This window comes from Molothrus aeneus, chromosome 3 (genome assembly GCF_037042795.1).
Source record: "Molothrus aeneus isolate 106 chromosome 3, BPBGC_Maene_1.0, whole genome shotgun sequence".
In the NCBI taxonomy this organism is placed as follows: domain Eukaryota; kingdom Metazoa; phylum Chordata; class Aves; order Passeriformes; family Icteridae; genus Molothrus; species Molothrus aeneus.
In genome coordinates this window covers 9558987-9582236 of record NC_089648.1, presented here as the reverse complement: position 1 = coordinate 9582236, position 23250 = coordinate 9558987, and the positions used below count along the sequence as shown (strand labels likewise).

Here is a 23250-nt window from a genome sequence, read left to right as displayed (position 1 = left end):
CAGTGGTGTCTTTTTCTCCCCCTGATTTTACTTTTCAAATGTCAGCCCAAGCTTATGGAGGTTGAGGTTTCGGTATTGTGGTGTAGCTTGTGAGCAATGTGCAGTGCAGTGGGTCTCCAGCCTGAATAGAGGCACTGTCAGAGATGAATAATGAAGTGTTAACTTTAAAGTGAAAAATACAAAGTGCTTCAGTAAAAGGCAGAAGGAAGCACTCAGAGATGCAGTGGTTACTGCTGCACTTTAAGACCATTGTGCCTATTTTACAAGTTTTAAAGACAGTAAATGCCATGCTAAATTCATAGTCCAAAGCATAGAGATGAATAACATTTCCAAGAAACAGCACAGTGAGCTCACTGGTACATCAGCAAGAGCAGAATATTTCCAGTGTTGGTATTTCCATGAACTTTTGATTTGAAATACCAGAAAAAGAAAGAAAACAAAGTGAAATGTAACTTATTATTGTAATAAGGGATGGCTTGCCACAGTGGTCACTTCTGTGGCACCAGAATGCTTGGGTAGAGGAGCTGGTGTGGGCGTTACTGGTAAGCAGTTCCTTCATCCTTTTGTCCTTGTTTTTCAAGTGCTTAGAGAACTCATAGCCATGGGTCATATCTTTTTTATTCCTCTCTTCTAGCAGTCTGGCTGGACAAAAGCAGGCCTGGAGTTGTTCATCTCTAAGCCTTTAATGTAGGGAGGTGCTCCTGAAGATGAGAGGGGGGAAATCAGGGATGAAAACTTTCTCTCACACTCTTGGTGGAGTCAGTGCACATTGAAAGGCAGGAGGAGTGCAAACATCCCTTGGCTTTCATGCTTCTGTGCTAGATCTGCCTTCTCAGTGTGTTTAAATTGACCTCCTTCCACTGACTTCCACAAAGCAAGGCAAGTCAATGATTTGTGTCAGCTGCAGAGCCAAGATCCTCTTGAATATGAATCTTTCACAGCTCAGTTTTCCCTCAGAACTGATAAGCACACAGCAGATGTCATCAGGACCTCCATCCATAAGGATGAGCTGGGCCCTGCAGCGTGGCTTTCTTCATGTTGCATGAATTAATTTCCATCTGTTATGTTTCTCTGCACTGAAAAATCCAGGTGTTTGTTTGTTCCACAGTAGTTCTTCTTCCTTGGGAAGATTAACATTTCCTCTTTGCCAGCATGGCTGTTGAGATCAGTTCTCATGACAAAACCAGGGAGTTCTCTGTAAGTACCTATAAAAGCCAATAGTGCCCATCTGTTTCTGCCACTCTAAGAAAAGTGGATTCTTCCTCTTCTGGAGCTGTCACTGGGCCCATGTCATCCATGGGACAGGTTTAACTTCCTGAATGCTCCTTTCAGGCATCTTGCTTTTGCATTTTCATTGAGTTGGGTGCTCAGGTACTGAGGTTGGGCACTCAGTCAAAACACTTCCACAAATAGAGAAATGCCCAGGAATTCTGAGCAGGAGGTGAAGTCCTTGCACTGAAAGAGATGTGCTGCAGGCTGTGATGGCAGGAGGTGACAGCAGAGAAATTGTAACAGAAATAACAGGCAAGAGGACCTAGTGATAAGACAGCTATTTTTTTAAGCTAGTGCTTCAAAAATCAATGACACAACTTTGGTATCTTTACTGCCTTAGAAGTAACCCAGCAGCCTCAGAAGAAACCATCATTACTCCACTGGAAGCTGCTGCTGAAGTTTATAAAGATAAAACATAAATTTGCTTAGTTTTACCTGCCATATGCATCAGTGCAGGATTTCAGAATAAGTATGAGAGTGGTCTCAATATAACTAGATATCTACTAATGTCTGTTTGCACAAGCTACCCAAAGAAACAAAAATGATTAATAGTTTCCAACAGAAAATGAGAACCATAGCTGTCTAGCATAGATTCTGTAACACCCCACTCTACTTGCCTCCTACATCATGTAAATTGTTTATGAACTATTTAACTTCATAGCCAGAAATTATTTCTCTTCTATTTAGCAACATGAGAGCAATAAAAATGCCTCTGTCTTTAATGTCTGCTGATTCAACTCTCATCTGAAAGTTACCTCTGGAAGTTACCTCAGTAATCAGACTGGAGTTGTTTAAGATGCAGTCTGTATATCAGCATTTTGTGCTCCTGATTTTAAGATTCTCTGGTCAGAAGAAGTCTGTAAAGGCTCACTGCACAGAGCAGGCTATAACAAAGCAGTTAATGAGTCTCATGGCATGAATGCTGCCATTACAGTTTATTTGAATGATGCTGGCATTCTATCTTAAATATATCAATTTTATTAGTTGGTTGAGGTATTTTTTTGAAACCAACTCAATATCTGGCCTGGGTATGCATCTTAGCTAAACTATAACCTAGCCAGTCCATGCCTTTTGCCCTGTGGAGTGCCCAGAGTTTTTCAAAACATGTAACCACAGTGATATTTTTATAAAGGAATGTTCACCTCATGGGATTTTTTAAAGGTGTTCTATTTTTTTTCCAAGTTACAGCTTCACTTTATTGTACATGATGTCCAATAAAAAAGATATATGTCTGTGATTGGACTTTGAAAAAGGGCCATGGTGCCTATTCCATTTAAAGGGAATGAAGTCAAGCAGTAAATTTGCTGGTCGCCCTTTTCATATTGACTGTATCTTGGCCAGCAGTTGGTCTTTGATGTTGTAACAATAGAGCAAAGGCAGAGGAGGAGGAGGATTAGGACCTCCATAATATAAAAACAAGCCTGCATTCATCATGATTTTTATAGAGCACAGTCCCTGTCTATTGGAGGTTTGCACTATAGGCTTAATGTTCTGCAGAAGGGTACAGCAACTTTAACATTTGCCGGTGGTTTACAATTCATCCATCATTATTCCTACCATCTCTTCTTAATTCAGTTTGTTTAGGCATTCAGCATTTGACTTTTTCTATCATGTTATTCCTTTCTACAAGAGGAAAACAGATGTTTGTCAGGCAGGACAGAGCTCCTGGAGTATCGTTTTCCATTTTGGGGGTTGATAGTCACATTATTTATGAAAGGCTCACTGCAGCTGGCCAGTAGAGTATCTATTCCTCACCTTGTGCTTTAAAGTCCAGGCTTTTATTGGGAAAGAATGGGGGACTTGATATGTGTGTATCTAACATTTGTGAATTTATACCTCAAAGGGGACCCAGGGCAGCCACACTGCCTGTGACTTCAGGTGTATCAAAAGAATAATGGCAGAGGTTTCAAATGAGCTGTTTGGCCTGGTAGAGTCCTGGAGAATTTTGATGTGTGTTGAAATGGTATCAGCACCAGCTCTCAATCCAAACATGCAGGAGGAAAAGGGTCATCCACTTCCTGAAAATGTTCAAGGTACCAAGATGTGCTGAGTGCTGGTGGGAGCAGATAGGCCTCAAAATGTGAGCAGAGCTTGGAAAGAGACAAATAATCCATAATGTGCTATGTGCAGCACAGGAAATGTGGAAGGCAGCATGAAGGGAGTGTTCCAGGGGTGTGATGATGGCAGCAGCAATGAAGGGAGTGTTCCAGGGGTGTGATGATGGCAGCAGCAATGAGCCTGCTCCAAGGGGATCCAAAGGCAGCTCTTAGGACATGGTCTGGGGCTGGATCAGGTTAAATTGCTTTGCTGCACCAAATTCCAGTGGCTCTTGCTTAAGGCATGATCCTGAAGTCCACTGACAAGGCAAAACATCAGGGAGCTTGTCTGCTAGAGTCCAAAGACACCTGTCCCAAGGAAGGGAAGGGGTGAGGGGAAGATGCCAATCTGTGATGCATTTGACAGTTCAGCACTTGATTTAGGGATGAATCCTGTGCCTTCTAAGGGTTCAGATTAGACCTGTGAGTCCAAAGCCATGAACAAGTCACTGCTTGCCAGCTGAGCTGCAGTAGCTCCTTAGATGTCTTATTCCACCTTCATCCCGCACAAAATATGAGGTGAATTTATATTTTAGTGAATCAGCACTGAGCAAACAAACCCTGCCCACAACTCTCATCAGGGTGACAGCAGTCTGTCCTCAGACCAAGCACAGGGCTTGTCAGTGGGGAATCTGGTTTTTAGTGAACATCTACCAGGATGGCCATTTTCTGCAGCAGATGTAGCGAGGCAGCATCAGGTGCAGAAAATGCTCACCTTCCATTTCTGTGCTCAGTTCTGTGTGTCCTACATCCAACCCAGATTGTGTTGTCTTGGCTGTTGCTGTTTTCCTCAGCTGCTGAAAGCAAACTACATGAGGCTCAGCCAGTATAAGGTGAGGGTTCTGGCTAGTTAGAGGCATCACCCAGTGTTTAAAATGGTTTGCCCTTGAGAGATCAATAGCTCTGAAAAAGCTGCTGAAATCCTCCAGTGGATGTGAATTTGATCCCTGCTCTTCTTTGATCTGGCATTCATGGCCCTTTGAATAACATAAATCAAAGCTGCCTTTCTCACCTACCCATCCCTTTTTCTTCTTCTGTCTCCTATGAGGATCATTTTTTCATGTTCTTAGGAATACAGCTTTGGCTGTCTGAACATCAAGATAAAACAAACTCATTATTTGCATAACATCAGAGTAAGGGCCAGATTAATACCACCTCTCTGATTTTTTTTTCATCCTTTGTGCTATTCCTACAATAAAATACAAGGGGAGTATGCAGCTGAAGTCATGTGTTTGCACACATATGGACTGAGTGGGGGAAAAGAGATGCATGTGCCAATTCTCTGAAATGCACTGCTGCCATTGATAAAAGGAGCAGCAATTACATTGTTATATTGGGCTATAAACCCCATAATACTACCATGACAATTATTGCAGTTTGCTTGTGAGAGCTATATGAGGAGAAAATATATATATTTATTTCTTTAGCAGAGTTAAGTAGCTGGAAGTGAGTTCTGAGCCATAGCCTTCAGTGTCTTTGCTGCTTTTGCTTTGGGATATCTCTTTTTGTATAGAGCTGTTCTCCCTCCCTGGATATGGCTTATCCACAAGGGTTCCATCTCTGTTCCTTGCCAGAGGAGGTGAGGACACACAAAATTGAGCTTCTTATCTTTCCTCTCTTACCTTGCTGCTGTGTTGGGCTGCTGGGACTAATCTAAAGATGCCTTTTGCCTGCTCCCATACACTTTCTTGTCAGTGGCAACTGGGTGGCTTCAGGCACATGCTAAGACTATAACAACTTTAAAAAATAAAACCATTTACCCTAAAAATAGCTCAGAACTAACTAGCGATCATGGGGTGGGAGGGAGACAGAAATGAAGATATTTTCATTTCACGTAAGTGTCAGATTCAAAAGCATCTGCCTTGTGCAGTGCATGTATGGAATTCATTTCCTGTCTGCAGTCGATTGGAATGCCCCCCGAGTCGTTAGAAATTGAAAATCAAGTCATGCTTCTTTAATCAGCTCTAGGAAAGAGCCCCCTCCCTAACTGTTCTAGGAAAATTTATATATACATGCACTGAATTCACGGTGCAAAAAGCCAGCGCTTCTCTCCAGGGCACATCCTTTCTCCCCTCTTAGACAGAGAAGGGGTTCTCAGTGTCTTGCCATGGTGTGCCACCTATCCACTCACTTGCTCTTCTTCCCCATCATGTCACTGGAGGGAGGCCTTTCTCCTGTGAATCCACCTCCTCTGGTTTCTTGATCACTCAGGCAGCCCAGGGAGGTGGAGAGAGAGAGCAGGATGTCTGTCAGGTACCTGCTGCCAATTCCCCGAATTCTGGGACTCTGGCTCCCAGGGGGTTCCCCTGTCAGGGGAGACCCTCCTGGAGTGGTCTTGTGTCAGGAAAGAGAGATGCACTGGATTTTTTCAGTCTTCAGGTTCTTGTTTATTGTTATCTTATTTAGAGTTTTGCACTCTGTCCACAGCAGGCTCGGTGCACTGGAAAAGCACCGCAAAAATGGCCAACAATCTCTTGTTCCAAGGTCTTTTAAAGCTGAACTATTCCATTAAGAACTGACACCTAGATTATTTTCCCTTTTAACCCAATAACTGATCCCAAAGAGCCCACAATGTGGACTTTTCTGCCCAATTACAAAATGCCAGCCAAACCCATGAAGAAGGAGGAAGAAGAAGCATGAAGAAGAAACTCAGGATGACACCCTGTGCCCTCCATCTTGCTTCCATCCACAATATACTCAAAATCCCAAAACCTGAATTTCCCACCAAGTGATACACCTACACTGCTCTCTATAATCTATTTCACACCTTAGTGGATTCTGGTCTATTCTGGAGTTTAGGAAACTTTCCCCATGAATGAGGGTCAAAGTCAGTGCTCCCCTGGGAGTCAGGGCACCCCAGAGCAGACAGAGAAATATTCCCAGTGCCCTGGGTTTCCACAAATGTCCACTGCTGATGGCTTGATATGAAACCACAGCAAGTGTTGCCTCTGTGTGCAAATGCCATGTATGCTAACTACTTGCAGTTGCTCCTGTATCAGTCTCCAGAGTTTTCTAACCAGAGAGGGTAAAGCTGTGCACTTGAAAGTGTATTTCCCTGCAGGAGCTGAGGTGCGTGGTCCTGAGGCAGCTGCTCAGATCTCTGCTGCTGTTTTGCTGTAAACTCCTGGGTGCAGTAACCCCTTCCAGAGAGTGTTGTGGTGCACAGATATTGAAGGTGAACAAACACTGCCTTTCCTCTGCCTCCACCCTCTCACTTCCATCCAAAGGAAAGTGAGCATTTGTGGGGAAGGCAGCTAAGGGAGAGGCACATAAATTATCTAGCAGCCATTTGATGGTGTGTGTGTGTGTTTTGAGCACCAAGACTAAAGTGATTTGCCTTTTTTCAGGCACAGAAGTAGCTTTGCCAGAAGCACAGGAAACATCATGTTTTTGGAATATAACACTTGTCCGCTTTCTTGCTTTCCCGTTATTAGCTTTTGCTTATGTGATGAAGTCATCATGTAACTTTTAGTCCACAGGGACTAAACACTTTCTAGTCTCTAAAAACATCTGCCAGTTAACACAGCCAGAGTCATAGACACTTTTGAAAGCATAGGGTGGATATTCAGTGGCATATGAGAGGGAGACATGGAGGCTGGGAATAGCTGTTTCTCGGAAACTAACAGCTGAAGGCACCTTTGAAATTGAAAAGGCTTCAAGTAAGGTTACTCTTTTAGCTAGGGAGAGATAAAAACTTCACTTATAAAAGCTGGTTCACCTAGTGAAATCCTAGCCATAGGGATTTAGTAGAATAAACTTGCAAAAAGACATAGTTTAAAACCCAGGAAAATAACTTAAGATGTATGTTTGTTCTCTTTCATTTACACTGATGTTTTGTGTGCTGACCTGCAAAGCCTGAAAAAAGGGTTGTGTACAAAAAGTATTAATATTCTGAATTTCCTTTGCAGTTTTGTTTGCAGCTTAAGGCAGCTTTTCCCATTCTGTTGGAACCTAATGTGTAAATTACAATGCAGATTTCAGATGATGGGTGAGATTAAACTAGTTTAATTGAATTTAGCAAAAGTATAAGTAAATTCTATTTTAAAGCTTTATTTTACTACTGATTTGATGCAAGTCTTTAATAAGGCCTAAAACTAATTAGAACTTTCAAAGAATTTGCATTTTGACACCACAGGTTATTGGTGTAGAATACTTGGGCTACTCTTCAGCTGTACCTTTGCCTGCTCAGCCACTAAACCCTGATTTAGTCCTGTGTGGAGAGCTCAGCCAGGCAGTGATTACAGGGAAGATCTTTAGAGTCATGAAGAATAACTAAATGTTTATCAGCAGCTTAGGCAACTGAAAATACCTGTTAACTAGAAGCAAAATTTGGCACTGAGCATCTGTCAAACCCTACACAATTCAATTCTGTGTGCTTGGCTGTCCCCTGGATGGCTGAGCAGATATGCTGAAGAACAAAGCACCAGTATTGTACTATGTTAGGAAATTTGCTGAAGGGCCTCTGGTTTTTTTCCAGCAGACATTGAGCTGCAATCACCACCAAGTTTCTATTATCAAAGTGTTTATACAAACTGGCAGTTCTTCACCTCCAAGCTGAACCATGCTGTTTGTATTTTCCAGCTGAATGAATACATGAAATACAAGCAAACAACAAAGAACAAAAAATAGCTGTGATGTGAAATGTGTGTCCACAACATGTAGCAAAAAGATCTGAGTATAATATGGTTGGTTTTCTCCTTAATCCCAGAGTTAAAAACCTTGTCTGCCAGAACCATTCAGATGTGGACCCACTGTTTGCCAGTGGTGTGGAGGGGACAGGAAGGTCAGTGAGCAAAACTCCCAAGCAGAATCTGAACGAAAGATGGACCAAAGCTTGATGACTGCAAGTGAATAAATTGGCTCAGTAGGGGAGGAATGGTGTTAGAGCTGCTCTGGCAGTCAGGAAGTATCAGTTCACAAGGTTCAACAAGGCAACAACAGACTTTTCCTCCACTGCAGAGCGTCCTGATGTGGTGTTAGCCACGTGCCTCAAAAGAGGTGTCTGGTACCTCCTAGATGTGATGGGACCCTCAGCCCTACAGCCTGAGGATCTCTGCACTCATAACACATGTCCTGGCCACACATTCAGTCATCAGGATTTTCTGTGTAGCCACGAGGGCTGCACAGACAAGTTTATAGTGTCGAAAGCCTAAAATTCAAAAGCTGTGATTCTGTGATGAATGTGCCCAGATGCTTGGAGATCCTGGTTCTGCTGTATGCAGCTCCTGAGAGCTATTTCAGCATAAGGCAAACAACCAGCTGGGGTGCACTGGGTGTGTGCCGGGGCACCCCCAGCACTTCAGTTTGCCACTGGCACCAGCATGTACAGAAGCCACTCCATCAACAGTGACTGTGCATTGATGTCTGCCCTGAACTTCTTGCTTGCAGCAGTATTTGTGACTCCATCCTGTTTTCCACAGAGACAGAATCTCTTCCAGAGCCGTACAGCCCCTGAAGTTCCAGTGTCCCAGAGCAGAACACTATGGAGTGACTGGATTTGGTCTGTCCATGGCCACATAGTCACACAGCCAGGTGTAGTGCAAGTTAGAACTGCTTACACTGTCATTTTACCAATTTTCCTGGAGAATTGAATAATAATAGAGAACTGTTAAAACACAGACCATGATTAACAGAACTTTATTATTGTTATTATTATCATTATATTATCGACTGTTATCAGTGATTCATCTTTTATTTGCATGATGTTTAAAGCAGATGCTCTATTTTGGACCTGCTTAGTGAAAACAATTGTGTACATACTAGCCAATGCCATCTGTTTTAAATTATTTGTTAGGAGTGATTATCTAAAATGCAGTCTTTATTATTGGAACAATTAGTTTGTGCAGTTTTCTAAAGATAAGTAATGTTTTTCCCTTTACTGCAATATGTGAGTGAGGGGCAAGCTCATTTTAAGGAAAAATTAAAATGTCTTAGAGTGGTTGATGTAACACCCCTCTGGTCTGACTTCCTGTCTGACTGCCTGGACTGTATGTGGCATTAATCATAAAAGAAATCTTTCTCTGTGTGTCTCTGATAATGTTTCTCAGCTGTTACCTCACTGCCTGCTCCTTTCACATGCCTGATAGGTGCTGTTTATACTCATGATAGATGCAAAACATAAATAAACTCCAGGAATTAGATCACCCAAGTTTGTTACACATCTTGGATCTGTGCCTGTAAGAGTCTCATGTAGTATCCTGGTGTGTTACTCAGCCTCCCAAGACTGGTTAATTTTAAAGTGATCATTTAGCACTAACCTGAAAACCCACAACAGCCTTCGAAATGAAAACAATCTGTTTGGGCAGGTGGGAAATGAAACCACTCCTAATGGCTATAATGGTTTTCTGTGAAGGCCTCAGGCCTCATTTTGTCTCTGATAGCAATACAGCATCTGTGAAGTTTCCTAATAAATAAAAGTTCTTTGTTGCTGGTGATTGAAGATGCTGTACAGGTGCATCATGAAAGTGCAGTGACAGACCCTCGCTTTTCAATTCAAGACCTCTTGTCAAGATCATTTTACAAGATATTTCAAAGGAGTATACAAGAAATAAGAAAGCAATGTAGCTGCAGCAGGGATTTAGTAAGAGATTCCCTTGCTGCCTGGGAGCTATTAGAATGTAAATTGTATCAGTTTTCTAAAATCCTCTCAACTCCATAATTAGCAGTGCTTGCGAATGTGCTCTTGCTTTGGCAAGTAGGGAGTGAAGGAAAGTAATAAATATGAAGGGCAGAGAAAGAGCAACTGCTTCAGAATATTTTCTATATTTACAGTCATTCCTCACTTACTCTCTGTCTTGGTTGTTTTTCCAGAACTGGAAATGGTATTAAAATAAGGAAGAGGGGAGGGAGATGGACTCCTTACTTGCCAAAATTGCAGAGAAATTCCCTTTTCCCCTAGTTTGGTATTTTTACAAGTTCCCGTTTCTGTTTAGCTTTCTGTGGGGAAGAGAAATAGTACATTTCCCTGCACCTCATGTCTGTTGTGACAGAGGGAGAAACATGATGGGAAGGCCAAGGAGGGTGTTAAAATACCACTCTGATTATTGGAGCGTTAACCTGCAATATCAGGCAGAACATTTTTCCTGCATGCAGGGTTGTCCCTTGGGGCCTTAAACCCTGCCATAGTGCAAGTCCCACCTGGATCACTGAAAATTATCCTCACAAAATCCTGTGAATTGCTCTTCTTTTGTGGTTTATAGATGGACACAGACACATTGATATGTACTGACCTATTGCCCTCCGTCTTTCAGAGATGGGTGTTGCAAGGTGTTTCATTCTTTAATGCCAACAATGTGTCAGATTCTCTCTCAAGGGTTTATTGCATTGCTTTCTCACACAACCCATGGCAATGGGCTATATCTTCCTGTCTTTATATACTGTCCACACTTGGAACACTCAAAAATCCTAAGCTGTTTTTGTATTAGGAATTTCTATAATTATCTGATCCCATGGGGCTTGCAGAACTGTAGATTACAGCCAGTATGATAACCTCTTAAAATCATCTTAATGGAAAGTCTAAACATTGTGAATAATCCTTTTAAATGAAGAGGGTAAAAGTGTTTTATCTTAAAATACTTAGAGCAGATGCATCATTTGAGTAAGAAACCAGTGTGCTTGAATTAGAAATGTCATAACTTCAAAGAAACTGAGTCAGTAGTTCTGAATGAAGTGACATAACTTTTAAAGGAAGGCAAGCAACACTGCTTTCCCAAAAGCATCAGTAATAAAATTGTGTACATCTAAAAATAAACAGTGTGAAATATAAACATGGGAAATAACGTAAAAGTAAGGAAAGAAGAATATCCCCCTCAAAAGAAAAAATCAAATTTCATCTATTAGCTTTGGAACACAAACCCAGCTTTCTTCAGAAAGGATGCTGGCATTGCAATAAGGACAAACTTTTTCCTGCTAGATGGGTCTTGGAAGAGCCTTTGCAGAGCTAATGCAGTAGCACAGGGTGAGCACAGTCTTCTCTTCACATGCAGTTCAAGCTCACTTTTATTTTTGGCAGCCTCTTTAATCTTTTTACCAGAAATGCACATTTCTAATAACACTGCAGGTCAGCTTAGACATGACACCAAGAAGTATCTTCCTAAAAAATGGACATTCTCTTCATTTTATTAACTGGAAACAAATGTCTGTTCACTCATCGTACCACGAGCGGATAACTGGAACGATTGCACACACTGAGCATTTCCACTTGCAGTACAACACAGAGGCCCAAGAGCTCCTAAAGTCCTTTCCCAGAGCAGAAGGGACTGTGAGGGACAGCCCTGCCTCTGGGCAGAACACTCTTTAACCTGGGTCATTCCTGCCAGGCATTAGCCAGCCCTGCTCTTGAAGTCAAGCTCCATGTGCCACCCTGGGGCTCAGCTGCCAGCAGAAATGTGCACCTGATGTGTCACTGGGGTCTCTGGGTCGTGTCCACCCTGGGCAAGCAGAGGGCTCCATCCTCCTCCCTTGCCTGCAGCAGCCTTTGTGATGGAGCAGTTATCTTGTCCCCCCTGTTTTCCTTTCCAGTGTGGAGCAGCCCCGTCTCGCTGGGTCTGTAATTAAGGACAGCCCCTGCCCCAAGCAGCTTGGTAGTGGGCCCGATCAGCCTGATGTCATTACTTCACCATGACAATTTCCTAACTAACTCCATGTGATATTCCATCTGTTTGACACTATTAAAAACTTTTTATATAGCCCTTATTATTGTAGTTGCTGAGCTCCCCGCAAACATCACAGTGAGGAGGGGAAGTGCTGTTATCCCCACTGAGGCACCAGCAGAGCGTGACCTGTCAGGATCACACACCAAGTCTGGTCAGAGACTTAAACCTGGCTCTCCAAAGGCCTTGGCCAGCTCTGGCTGCATGATATGTTAATGTGGAGAGAAGGAGGATGCTCCTGAAGGAGCAGACAGATAGGGAAAGGATGGAATTGTATGTGAGAATTTTATTAGTTTTTAATAAAATCTTACTTTATTTTTAATAAAGGTAAGATTATGGGCATGATACCCCACTAAAAATAGTTAAGTACCACATTTTTCCTGTTCCTCCTAACTGAAATAATTTAATCACAGCACTATTACGCCCTGTTGTTAGTCAGACATAACCGAAAAGCCATTTAATCCTCATGCACCAAGCATGTTAAATTCTATCTGAAAAGTGTTAAGTTAAAGCAGTAGCATATGAGTAAGGAACCTAAAGTTAGCTAAGTGGCCGTCAGTTTAATTTCCCAGAGCTTCCTGCTGTGTGATCTGCTTTCTACTTTGTATTGAATAATGGGTGGGCCACCAAAGGCATCTGAGAGTCCTTCCTGGTCTCCAGCAAAGAGAAGAGCCTGTTTTAGCCTTCAAGCAAAGCAGACTGTCAGGAGCATACACATTTTTAGCACTGCACATATACACTAATTCAGAATTTGGACCTGTGCTGTAGATGTATAAGATTACCCTTTTGGCACTTTCAGAGTGTAACTGTTCTGGGAATGACAATGCAACAACAGTATTAATTCTGCTAAATTTGCTCTTTACAAATAGGGTGCAGTGAGGAGGGTAGAGGAGAACTACCTTCATTTTTACTCGAGACAATTTCACTTAGTCCAAGATTAATTCTTCAAGCTTAGTTTAACTCAGTGAATATTTTTCTGTAACGTGCACAGGTTTTATTCTAACATCCCTTTAAAGGTCAATTTAGAACCTTCTAAGCAAATAAACACAAAATAAAAGAAAAAGCATTGGAGCTGTTATCTATCTGAGAGCTTAGCTAAAGGTATGCTGTGGCTTAATTTGAACCAGGGGAGCTGGATGGAGATTGCGTTTAACCAGAAACGCTGGCAAAAATATGCTTCAGTAGAGCCAGAACCACATGTGGCCATTCCACTTTAATTGTGCTTGTTTTAAAAGATAGGTCTTTAACATTTACCCTCTCCATGCTTGCTGTCTCTTTATGAACTGAAAATAAAAACTCCCCAGGCAGTCATACTAAGACCTCAAGCTAAAATTTTTTCAGCTGAGTCAAACCCAAAACCTGTGTGGAATCTACCCCATGCCTTTTTTTTTTTCCTTCCATTTTTTTTCTTTTTTTTTTTTTTTTTTTGTAGCCATAAGAAGATTGGACTTCTCTGCTGTTTTTCCCCCAAGTCCCCCAGGCCAGTCCTAACCCAGGGAGCCAGTGTTTTGATACTAAATGTGTCTCCTTGGTGAGGTCAAAGGCAGTGGCAGCAGTGCTACTGGTTCAGAGGCAGCCTGCTGCAATGTACTACAAAACCCAGAAGTACGCTCAACAATAACAAAAGCATTAACCACTGACCCACAGCTTGGTGAAATTCAATCCCACCGTTAGGCAAACATGAAAATGAGATCCCAGAGGAAGGAAGGTTCAGATGTTCAAGACCAGAGAAATTGGGTGAGGAACACAGAGACGAGATGGAAGTTGTTGCAGACTGAGGGGAGAGAAGGGGAGGTTGCCAGCTCAGCGGTAGGATCTTTTAATACCATAAATTTCAACATGGCCTTAGCAGTCAGTGTTTTTGCTTAGCTTTGGAACAAAGCAAACTGAAATGATTTAAGATGGATGCCTTTCAGCATTTTTAGGGACATGTTTAATGTGGTACAATTTGATTTCCCAGAGGTTACTTCAGAGCCTCATGTTTCTAGGTTTGTTTTAAGTCTGATGCTTGTGTCCATGTGTAGGTGCTCACCACAAGGCTGGAATGGTTCAGGAGCCTGGAAGAACTAAAGTCCCCAAGTCTGACTCAGTTTTATCTTGTGTCAGCTGGTTACAGATCTGTGTGTCAGTAGTGAGCTGTGGGTCTGGGTGCTGTAAGGCTGCAGCTACTGGAGGGATGGAGGCACTGGCAGGACTGCACGCTCTCAGTTGTCGTTATTGGGCCTTGCTTTTCTTCCCTAGAGCACACTGACTGCAGAGGACCATTCTCCTGAAGACAGTTTCACCCTGAACCCTGAGGAGCGAGGAGAATACCCCAATCTCCAGGCTGCCCACCGGCCATTTCCCAAGGAGCAGTTCAGGCAGGAGAGCGGGCATACGGCCTTGCAAAGAGATGGACCCAGGTCTTTTCTCCTGGACCTCCCAAACTTCCCTGACCTGTCCAAAGCAGATATCAATGGGCAGAATCCCAACATTCAGGTACAAATTTATGCTAATATCTGACTATTTTATAACTTACACAAAGTTATTTTACTGAGCCAAGACAACTTTGAGCCTGGCTTCCATGATACACAGCCAGAACAATCCATCTCTACCAACAGAGAATCTATATAGTCCAATATAATGTATAACAGTATTATATATTAAATATATATAATGCATACTTTTTCTCTCTAAGTTAATCCACATATTGCAAATTTTTTCTGAATTTCTTCTTGAATAGTGTGGATTGCATAAGTGTGGAGATCAATGTAGACCTGCTTGTGATACTGAACCCATCTTTGTGATTGCCATTTTGGAGCATATTAACTTCATTGAAAATAAATGGGTATTTTAATTTCTGCCTTCAATTTACTGTTGTAAAATTTGTTTGTGAACAGGTTTGCATTTTGTAAACTATTATAAAATGCAACCATCCCCAAAGGCTAACAGAGAAGAAGTATTTCAGTTTCAGCTCAAAATGCATTCTTCTGTATGGAAGTGAGACTTAGAGTTAATTTCTGCAGCAGCTGCTTGTAGTATAAAAAAGTTGTCTGCAAAAAACTTTGTTATATGTTATTCCTCAAACAGTTCTTGGGTTTGGAACGGCCTCTAACAAGCCACTTGCATCTTGAAACTTCAAGGATCGGAAAGAGGAAAAAATGAGTGATTTGTTTTTAATTCAGAGCCTTAAAGCAAAATTGGCATTAATAAGCAGTCTTTTTTAACCAAAACAATAAATTCAAATGTTCTTCTGCCTATAAAAACAATGCACTAATAGATCTGGTTTTTTGGTTAAATTAATTCCTGGCTTCTTATAGTCCCCCAGCCCACAAAATTACCATCCTTTTGATATGTCTAAGAAGTATGTACATATAGATGTAACAGATCTGCTGGGGAGAGGCCAGCATGCTCAAGAGCGCTGGAGCACCTCTGCTCTGGAGACAGGCTGGAAGGGCTGGGGATGTGCAGCCTGGAGAAAAGAAGGCTCAGAGGAGACCTTAGAGCGCCTTCCAGTGCTAAAGGGGCTCCAAGAAGGCTGGAGAGGGACTTTTCACAAGGGCATGGAGTGATAGGACAAGAGAGAATGGCTTTAAACTGGCAGAGGATAAGTTTAGTAGCTTTAGCAAGTAGTTTTAGGAGGATAATTCTTTATTCTCAGGGTGGTGAGGCCCTGGCTCAGGTGTTGCCTAGAGAAGCTGTGACTGCCCCATCTCCAAAAGTGTTCAAGGCCAGGCTGGATGGGGCTCTGAGCAACCTGGTCTGGTGGAAGGTGTCCCTGACCATGGCAGGGGAGTGGAATGAGATGATCCTTAAGACCCCTTCCAACCCAAACCAGTGCATGATTCTTACCCATAACTAGGTGAGAAGAAGCTGCCTCCACAGCATCACTTCCTTGCATTCACCATAGATGAGCTGGGCCATTAAGAAGTCTCACAGATTTGGGCTCAAGGGCAGGTCTAATACTTGACAGGCCGAGGGAGTAAACATGTTCAATATGTGGTGATGGAACACATCTCTTGTGCTAGGAGAACCATTTCAGTAAGATTTAGGAAGGTATCTTGGTTTGAAAAGACAGGAGTCTGCTAAGGAAGGCAGGAGCCTCCCTTGAAATGGAAAATGTAAATCCCTTTCCTCCGAATTATCATTTTGAAATTAAGGGGCTCTCAGGCAAAGATATGGGAATAGGAATAACAATTCTTTACTAGGGAAATTAAAATACAAGTGCAATAGTACAAATAAATCAACACTGACAGAGTCAGAATACGACCTGACAGCCTGTGAGTCAGGGTGGTGGCAGCAGTCCCATTCAATGGTGGCAGCAGCCCCCCTGATGTTCCAGGTGTGGTTCTGCTGGAGCAGGGATCCTGGAGAAGGGTGGAGTTTTCCTCTGAAGGTCCAGTGGAGGTGTAGATGGGCCTGGTCTTCCTCTGGGAATCCAGTGGGAAAGGGCTGCTCCCCTAGGAATCCAGTGGAAAAGGCTGCTGTGGTGTTCCAAACCTCAGATTATATCCAGGTAGGAATGCTTGGCTCCTCCCTCTGGGCGGAGCATCTCCCCATGGCATGATGGAATTTTATCAGCCACGCAGTGACACTCACAGGCCATGAACAGAAGGTATCTCCCCAGAGGGAGGATTGGCTGTGGGAGATAAAGAAAACTGCCCAGTGAACAGAAGACAACTGCCCCACCCCTAACAGAGGGCAGTAGAATACACACCCCCAGTCACATCTTGTGACCTAAGACAGAAGGGAAGATTGGAAGCTGCAGGGACCCCAGATTGTGGCATGAGGCAAATCGTGCAACATCACTATTTGAACAGTCTGTAAACTGCAGGGGAGGACAGGAGGAAACAAAAACCTTTCCTGAGTGGTGACAGCGTACCAAGTTTAGACACAGGGATAAAAGAGATGGAAACAGTTCCCTGGCTTGTTTTCATAGTGACTGCTGCTGCTGCTAAGACCTCTTTTTTTCCACCACCCAATCTTGGAAATATGTCAGCAGCTCTGTCAGCAGTTTTGCTGGACTCTGAGAACTGGGAAGACTGGTCCTGTAAACTGGAAAGGGGCAACATTGATCCCAGAGCTCTTGTGCACAAGGTTGAGCCCTTTCAGAAAGAGACTCCCTAAATTCTGGATTTTATTTACTCTGAATTTACTCTGCTTATTTAGGTGAGTAAATAGTGATTACACAAAGCTTCTTTAAGTTCTTGTTTGACAGTCTTACAGCTGGTCAAGCCTCATGGACATAAAACTCCCATTAATTCCTTACAGAGTCAGAGAAAGTTTATTTTTTTGCCTAAAGGTTGTAAAAGTTGGCCTACTCTTTTACAAAAAAACAGGATTATAGTGAATTCTTGCTTGTTAAACAGTACTATACTGACCTGCACAGAAATAGAGACACTTGTTGACTTGCAAATTTCTCATCAGCTATTTGGCAGGTGAAAACAGAATTGATGCTTATTTTTCTTTTTGCACAACGGCTCCCAGATCTGTAAGTTACAATTCTGGGAGTGTTGATTTAAAGAGTCCTCCTAGGACTGAGAGGCTGGATAGGAGAAAACAGAAGCCTCTGTTTTAAGATAGCACAATGGCCACATTTTCTTCTCAAAGACTCAAAACCTCTTTTCCCTTCCACTGCATAAACCAAAAATAACATTTTTTAATGGAAATTATACCTGGGAATTAAAAATCCAAGAAAGAGGCACAAAATTCTTCCAAAAAAGAAGGTGGAAAAAATACTCCAGTGAGTTCTCTTTAGGGCCATTTCTTCTCTGGCTCCTGTGAGATGGTGCTTGCTGTATCATGCCCTGGTATGTGCTCTTTTAGTGATGAACTAAAAGTGAGTATCAGAACACCATCAGAGGAATTCAGATTACCCCAGGTACTGCCATATTTAGCAGATGATAATGTCAGTACAGCAGACTGTCTCTAGAAAACCCTCAGAAGCAACAGTCAAGGCTGCAGTAACCCAAATTACTCTTTGCATACATGACCAGGACAGCCCTCTTTGGCCTTCCTGTGGTGCTCTAGCCTTGTAAAATGTCCCATCATTTAAAGTGGCATTTTATGCTTCAGCTGTGCTTCCACACTGGTTGTTGAGAGTAACCACAGTGAGCATAGACTGGCTGCTTGGTTTGGGGTATTTTGTTTTCTTTTTTGCCATTTTAACGATTCTGTCAATGCCTGGAAGACTTCTAGATGAGAAGGTGATCATAAAAACTGATTACACTTTTTTTTCAGTTCCTTTCACAAGTGGAAAATCCCTGCTGTTGAGGTTTGCACTTGTCTGACAGACCAGCCAAGGGATGCCTAGGCAGACCCTGAAATTGCTCAGGGTTGTTATTCAAAGTCAGAATTGTTCTTTCCCCTGAGCAGCAGAATGAAGTCACATGGGAGGAACTTGCCTGTTTTCCATTTCTGATGGGTTTTTCTTGTCTGTTTCAAGCAGCCTCTACAACCTCTCAGCAGCCAACCCTCTGTTCGGAGCCAGATGTTTCAACCTACAGTTGAACTCTTGCTCTTGTCCCTCACCTTTTTTTTTAATTAGTGGTTTCTCAGGTTTGTGTACTGAAACAGGGTCAGGGAGTGTGCTGCTCTGTTGTGGCACTGCTTTGCTGCTTCCCCAGCAGTGCTTGACACCATGACAAATGAGCAGAAAAGGGAAAACTCATAGAACCATGGAGTGGTTTGGGTTGGGAAGGACCTTCAAGATCATCTAGTTTAAGTCCCCCTGCCATGGGCAGAGACACCTTCCACTAGATCAGGTTGTTCAGAGCCCCATTCAGCCTTGTCACAGCTGCAGGGCAATAAGGGCATTTTGTTGATATTAATGTTCCTCACTGAACTTAGGTCTTGGTCAGGCTTCATGACCAATAGAGCTGAAGCCCAGCTGGGTGAGCTCCAGTTGTAATGGATTAATGGACGTGTTAAACTTTTCGATGAGGTGACAGGTTCTGGGTGAAAACTGCACAGAAACAGGTGGGATTCCTGTTTAAAACCATGTTGATAACCATGTTAATCGACAGGAGTGGTTTTAAAGCAGAAGTAGTTAATGCCTGCTTGGTCTTTGCCATTTGCCATGAGGCCTGTGGCCATATTCACCAGCCACACCACTCCTGTGCTGCTGTGTTTGCTGTGTTATCTACTTGTTATCTATTTTCTCTCTTTGATACCTACTGGGTTACTGCCTTCTCTTAGAAACACATCTACACAAAAATACACAACTACAGAGAAACAAGGCTGTGTGATCTGCTTTGAAAAAAGAACTGCAGGCCTCAGCTCCTCTCCAGGTTCACCCATGGACATTTCCCTCACCTCCACCTGCATCACAATGTCACTTTTCACATATTTTATTAGATGAACATTTTAGCTATCATTTATATTTGTCCTTTGAAGCTGCTGGTTTCAGTGCATTGGAAAGCAACACCCTTTTGGTGTTGTCACAAAAGATTCAACAGTGTCTGACCAGTCCTACCAGTCTCATCTCTAATTTAGCACAGGAAGAGCCAGAGGGCTCCAGTACTGCTTGTTTCTTGTAATGCCTGTAAGGTTTAATGCCTTGAGGTGCAGCACTGGAAGCACAGTGGGGCCTTGCAGGAGCTTGCAGGTTGTTCCAGCTGCAGAGCCTTCCTTGTGTGGGCAGCGCCTCCAGGGTGCCGAGGTTAAACCCCTGCCAACACCAGAGCTGTGCAGGTTTCTTTGTGTCATGCTGTAACAAGAGCTCACTGCAGAATGCAGAATTCAGGGCTGGAACACATTTTTATTTCTGGGGTTCATTTGTGCTCATCAGAGATTGCAAATTGGATTGACAACATTAAATAGAAGTTTCAGGTCTCAAGTCACATTGTCTTCTTTGCAAAGCTTCACTTTTCAAGCCCAGAAAACTTGTTCTAAGTGACATGACACAGCCAGAAGTAAATTGCTGTCACTATCACTGTCACTGATAGCATTTTCATTAAAATGATGTGATGTAAAGCCAGATGTACCACTTCAATCTCGTACAGACCTTGTTCCTGTTCTTCTGTTCTTCTTAACTCACTGCTGACTTACACCCAGAATGGCAAGTTCTCTATTGAAAATTTGCATCTATTGCATGAAAAAAAACAGGATAGAAAGGTTGTAGGATCTGCTGCTTGCACAACATCACAAACATACTTCTTCCTGAAACATAATCTTCTGGTCACTTAGGGCAATGTTTACGCCAATAAAGTGAATTCAGAAACATTGTCTCAGTAAACAGGACAAAGAACACAGAACTTTTTGTGCACTCTAGCAGGCTGGGATAATATTTATCTTCTGTATATTTTTGGCCAGGAGAAAATTGGATGTTGGTGTCTGGAGACATCTGTGCATGATACACTTGTTTCATTAGAAATTGCCTGCAAATCTGTTGTTTTAATGTGCCCACGCCAATTGTTTTTAACAGTTTTCAGATGAATGTCCTTATTCCTAGCTCATACAACCATAAAAGAAGTGGCTTTATTTTAGGTTTGGATACTTCTGGGGATGACTGTGGATTTATACAAGGACTGTGTTACCACAGACATTTTGGGAAGCTTGAGAAAAATCTTTACAGTTTTGATAATCACTGGAAGAAGAAATCAGCTCTCAAATGGGCTCCAAGATAGAACTGCTAAACCAGACCTGTTTTTTAATTTTTAAGAGAACATGTTTTTGTTGGAATACTTACACAGTATGAAAGCTTTTCCAGAGCTTCTCTAAACGCCTGGTTTGTATTACTCTAGTTCTTGATCTTCATTCTCTAATTCCTGATTCCTTTATTCCTTTTTATAAACAGCTCCCAATATAGAAACTGATCACACAAGTTACATATTTCAGTGCCCTGTATGTGTACAAGCATATGTGTAAGTGCAGTCATGGGCTAACACTGTAAGTCTATCTGTGAGACCTGGGAAGAACTCAGTGAAAGCTCATTTTTCAAAATTTTAGAGTGGGATAAGGGAGCAATTGCTCACCTGAAACAGCAGGCTCTTCTCACAATTCTGCCCTAATTTCTGGGTCATAGAGTGGAGGAGGGATTTACTAGGATTATGCCTCTGGAAGGTCCATTAAGCCAAGTCCCTGAAAACACCAAAGTCAATTGAAGTTGGCTTCTAATTTCCAAGAGCAGCAGTTCAGACAATCTCAGGATTCTTTACAGATTTTTTTTCACTGTATGATTTTTATTCCACAATAAACACCTTGGTAATCAAAGCTTAAAGCAGTGCAGAGGGGAACATAGGTATGTGTCAGACTACCGCACTGGATTTTGCTTCTGCCATTTTTGGTTTTTAAATTGGCTGTGTGTCGGAAAACTCATTTTAGAGGCCTTTCTAATGAGCTTCCTCAGAGGTAAAAAACAGACTGAAGTGGCTGATTGCACAGATATTCCCAGATATTGCACAGACATAGTCTTGGAAGTAAGTTAGTGGAGCACTGCTGGAGGTCTGGTGACGCTGGAAGTGTGTGTGTTCCACCTGCCTTTCCTCACCAGTGTAGCACCAAGCTCAGCAGATGTTTCTTTGTCCCTGCAAACCTTCTTTTCCTTAAGCTGACTTGGCATCATCAATCATTATTTAAAATCAAAGTTCTTGTGGTTCTTCAAATTGTCCTTGGCTGAAATAATGCCAGTTCATGCTGGTTGACTTTCATGCAGCTACAGATTATCAAAGCATATGGAGCAATTATCTTTTTTTTAAAACAGAGGGTTTGTTTTTTCCACTTTGCTGAGTCATTGCTCAGACAGTTAGTGTGGTCCTAAAAATACTTGCTGCTAAAATACTAGAATTATACTGATTTCCAGGTGGGGAGTACTAAAGCCCCACCACTGGCAGTGTTTGCTGCTCAGTAAGGCCATTTCCTTTCATTTATTGTGAAAACTCTGTTTTGCTTGGATAGAGGTAACAATTTTGAATCCCTGAACTGACTCTGATGTTTTCAAGCTTATGAAATCCATTTTCATTCTTGGTCTGTAGAAACTGAGGTTTAATGAAGTAACCATTCCAATTCCATATTTAGGCTGGGAGTGAAATATCCTTTGTGTAAAGAAGCTATTAGGCTGACAGCTGCACTTTCCCTTGCTCTTGCTCTTTTCCCAGTGGAGCTTCATAGTAGCCTGCAAGTTTTTTTCATTTCAATGGCCTGGTCTATGGTAAAATGCAAAGCATGAAATAGATCCAAAATCTCCTGTCTCCAAAGAAAGGATGTGTGGGCATTGTTTGTGTTTGCAGCTCTGAAGATACAACAGTTCTGCTTTGCTTCCTGTGTCACAGCCTGGGGATCACAGGTAGCTGTGACCTTTTCTTTCTTTTTCTTGTGTGTGTCTTGTGATTTTAGTAATAACAATTATATAAAACGAATCGTTTATGTACAATGCACATTCACAGAGCTGTGTAAATTACTTTTAGCACAGCAATGCATTATTTCTGTTTTATACAACCTGATTTTCATTGTGTACCATCTTGAAAGGCTGAAAATGCCTCTGTACCTATTAAACATTATAGATAGATCTGACAGTCACTTCTGGTTGTTTAGCCAGTCCAGTGTAATGACTGAACCACATTAGCCTGAAACACCAGAGCATTTTATGATCTATCTGTGGCCAGGCAATGCTTGCATGACTCACAGAGCCAAGGTTTCTGATGGAGAGTCTCTGCTTCTACCTAAATGGCCACCTATATGCACACACAGTATTTATCCAAGAGTTTTACAATTACACATTGTTCAGCACAGAAAGCAATAATCAAAGGTTGCTCCTATGCAGAATGATATTGACATTTGTGATGTCTGTGAGGGAACTGGGCAGCAAACTCTGAATTTTGGTTCTGGGCTTCTGTTAGAAGCCATAAACAGGTTGACCATAACAGGTCATTATGCTCCCCCAGCATGACAAAAGGACCAGCCTTAAAGGGCTTTGCAGCAAGTGGCTTACTCAGCAATGGTCAGAGGAGCTGCTGGCTCCCATCACTGCCACAAAGTGTGGTTTCATGCAGCAGTAACAGCTGGGCTGCTGCCAGAGGGGCGAGACAGATGCAAACCCAGCAATACCTGGGCTCTGCCTCTTGACCTTCTCACTCATGGCCTTGCTTATCTTGAGTCAGCCCAAGTCCTTGGAACAGGCTCTGCACACTGGTGTGCTCTATGCTTGCCTCAAATTCAGCCTCAGCATAGAGCACAGCTTTGGTTTTCTTTTTCCTAGTCATATATGTTAGGCTCTAAACACATTTTCCCCATGAGGCAGAGAATTCTGCTGC

General features: G+C 42.4%; 1 protein-coding gene across 1 annotated transcript in view; it reads left to right on the top strand.

The window, feature by feature from the left end:
* Positions 1-23250, top strand: part of ISM1 (isthmin 1) — a 40820-nt gene that overhangs the window by 7559 nt on the left and 10011 nt on the right. Inside the window, exon 2 of the mRNA XM_066547785.1 lies at positions 14261-14497. Coding sequence (XP_066403882.1) covers positions 14261-14497 — 237 coding nt within the window. The remainder of the gene's footprint in view (positions 1-14260; positions 14498-23250) is intronic.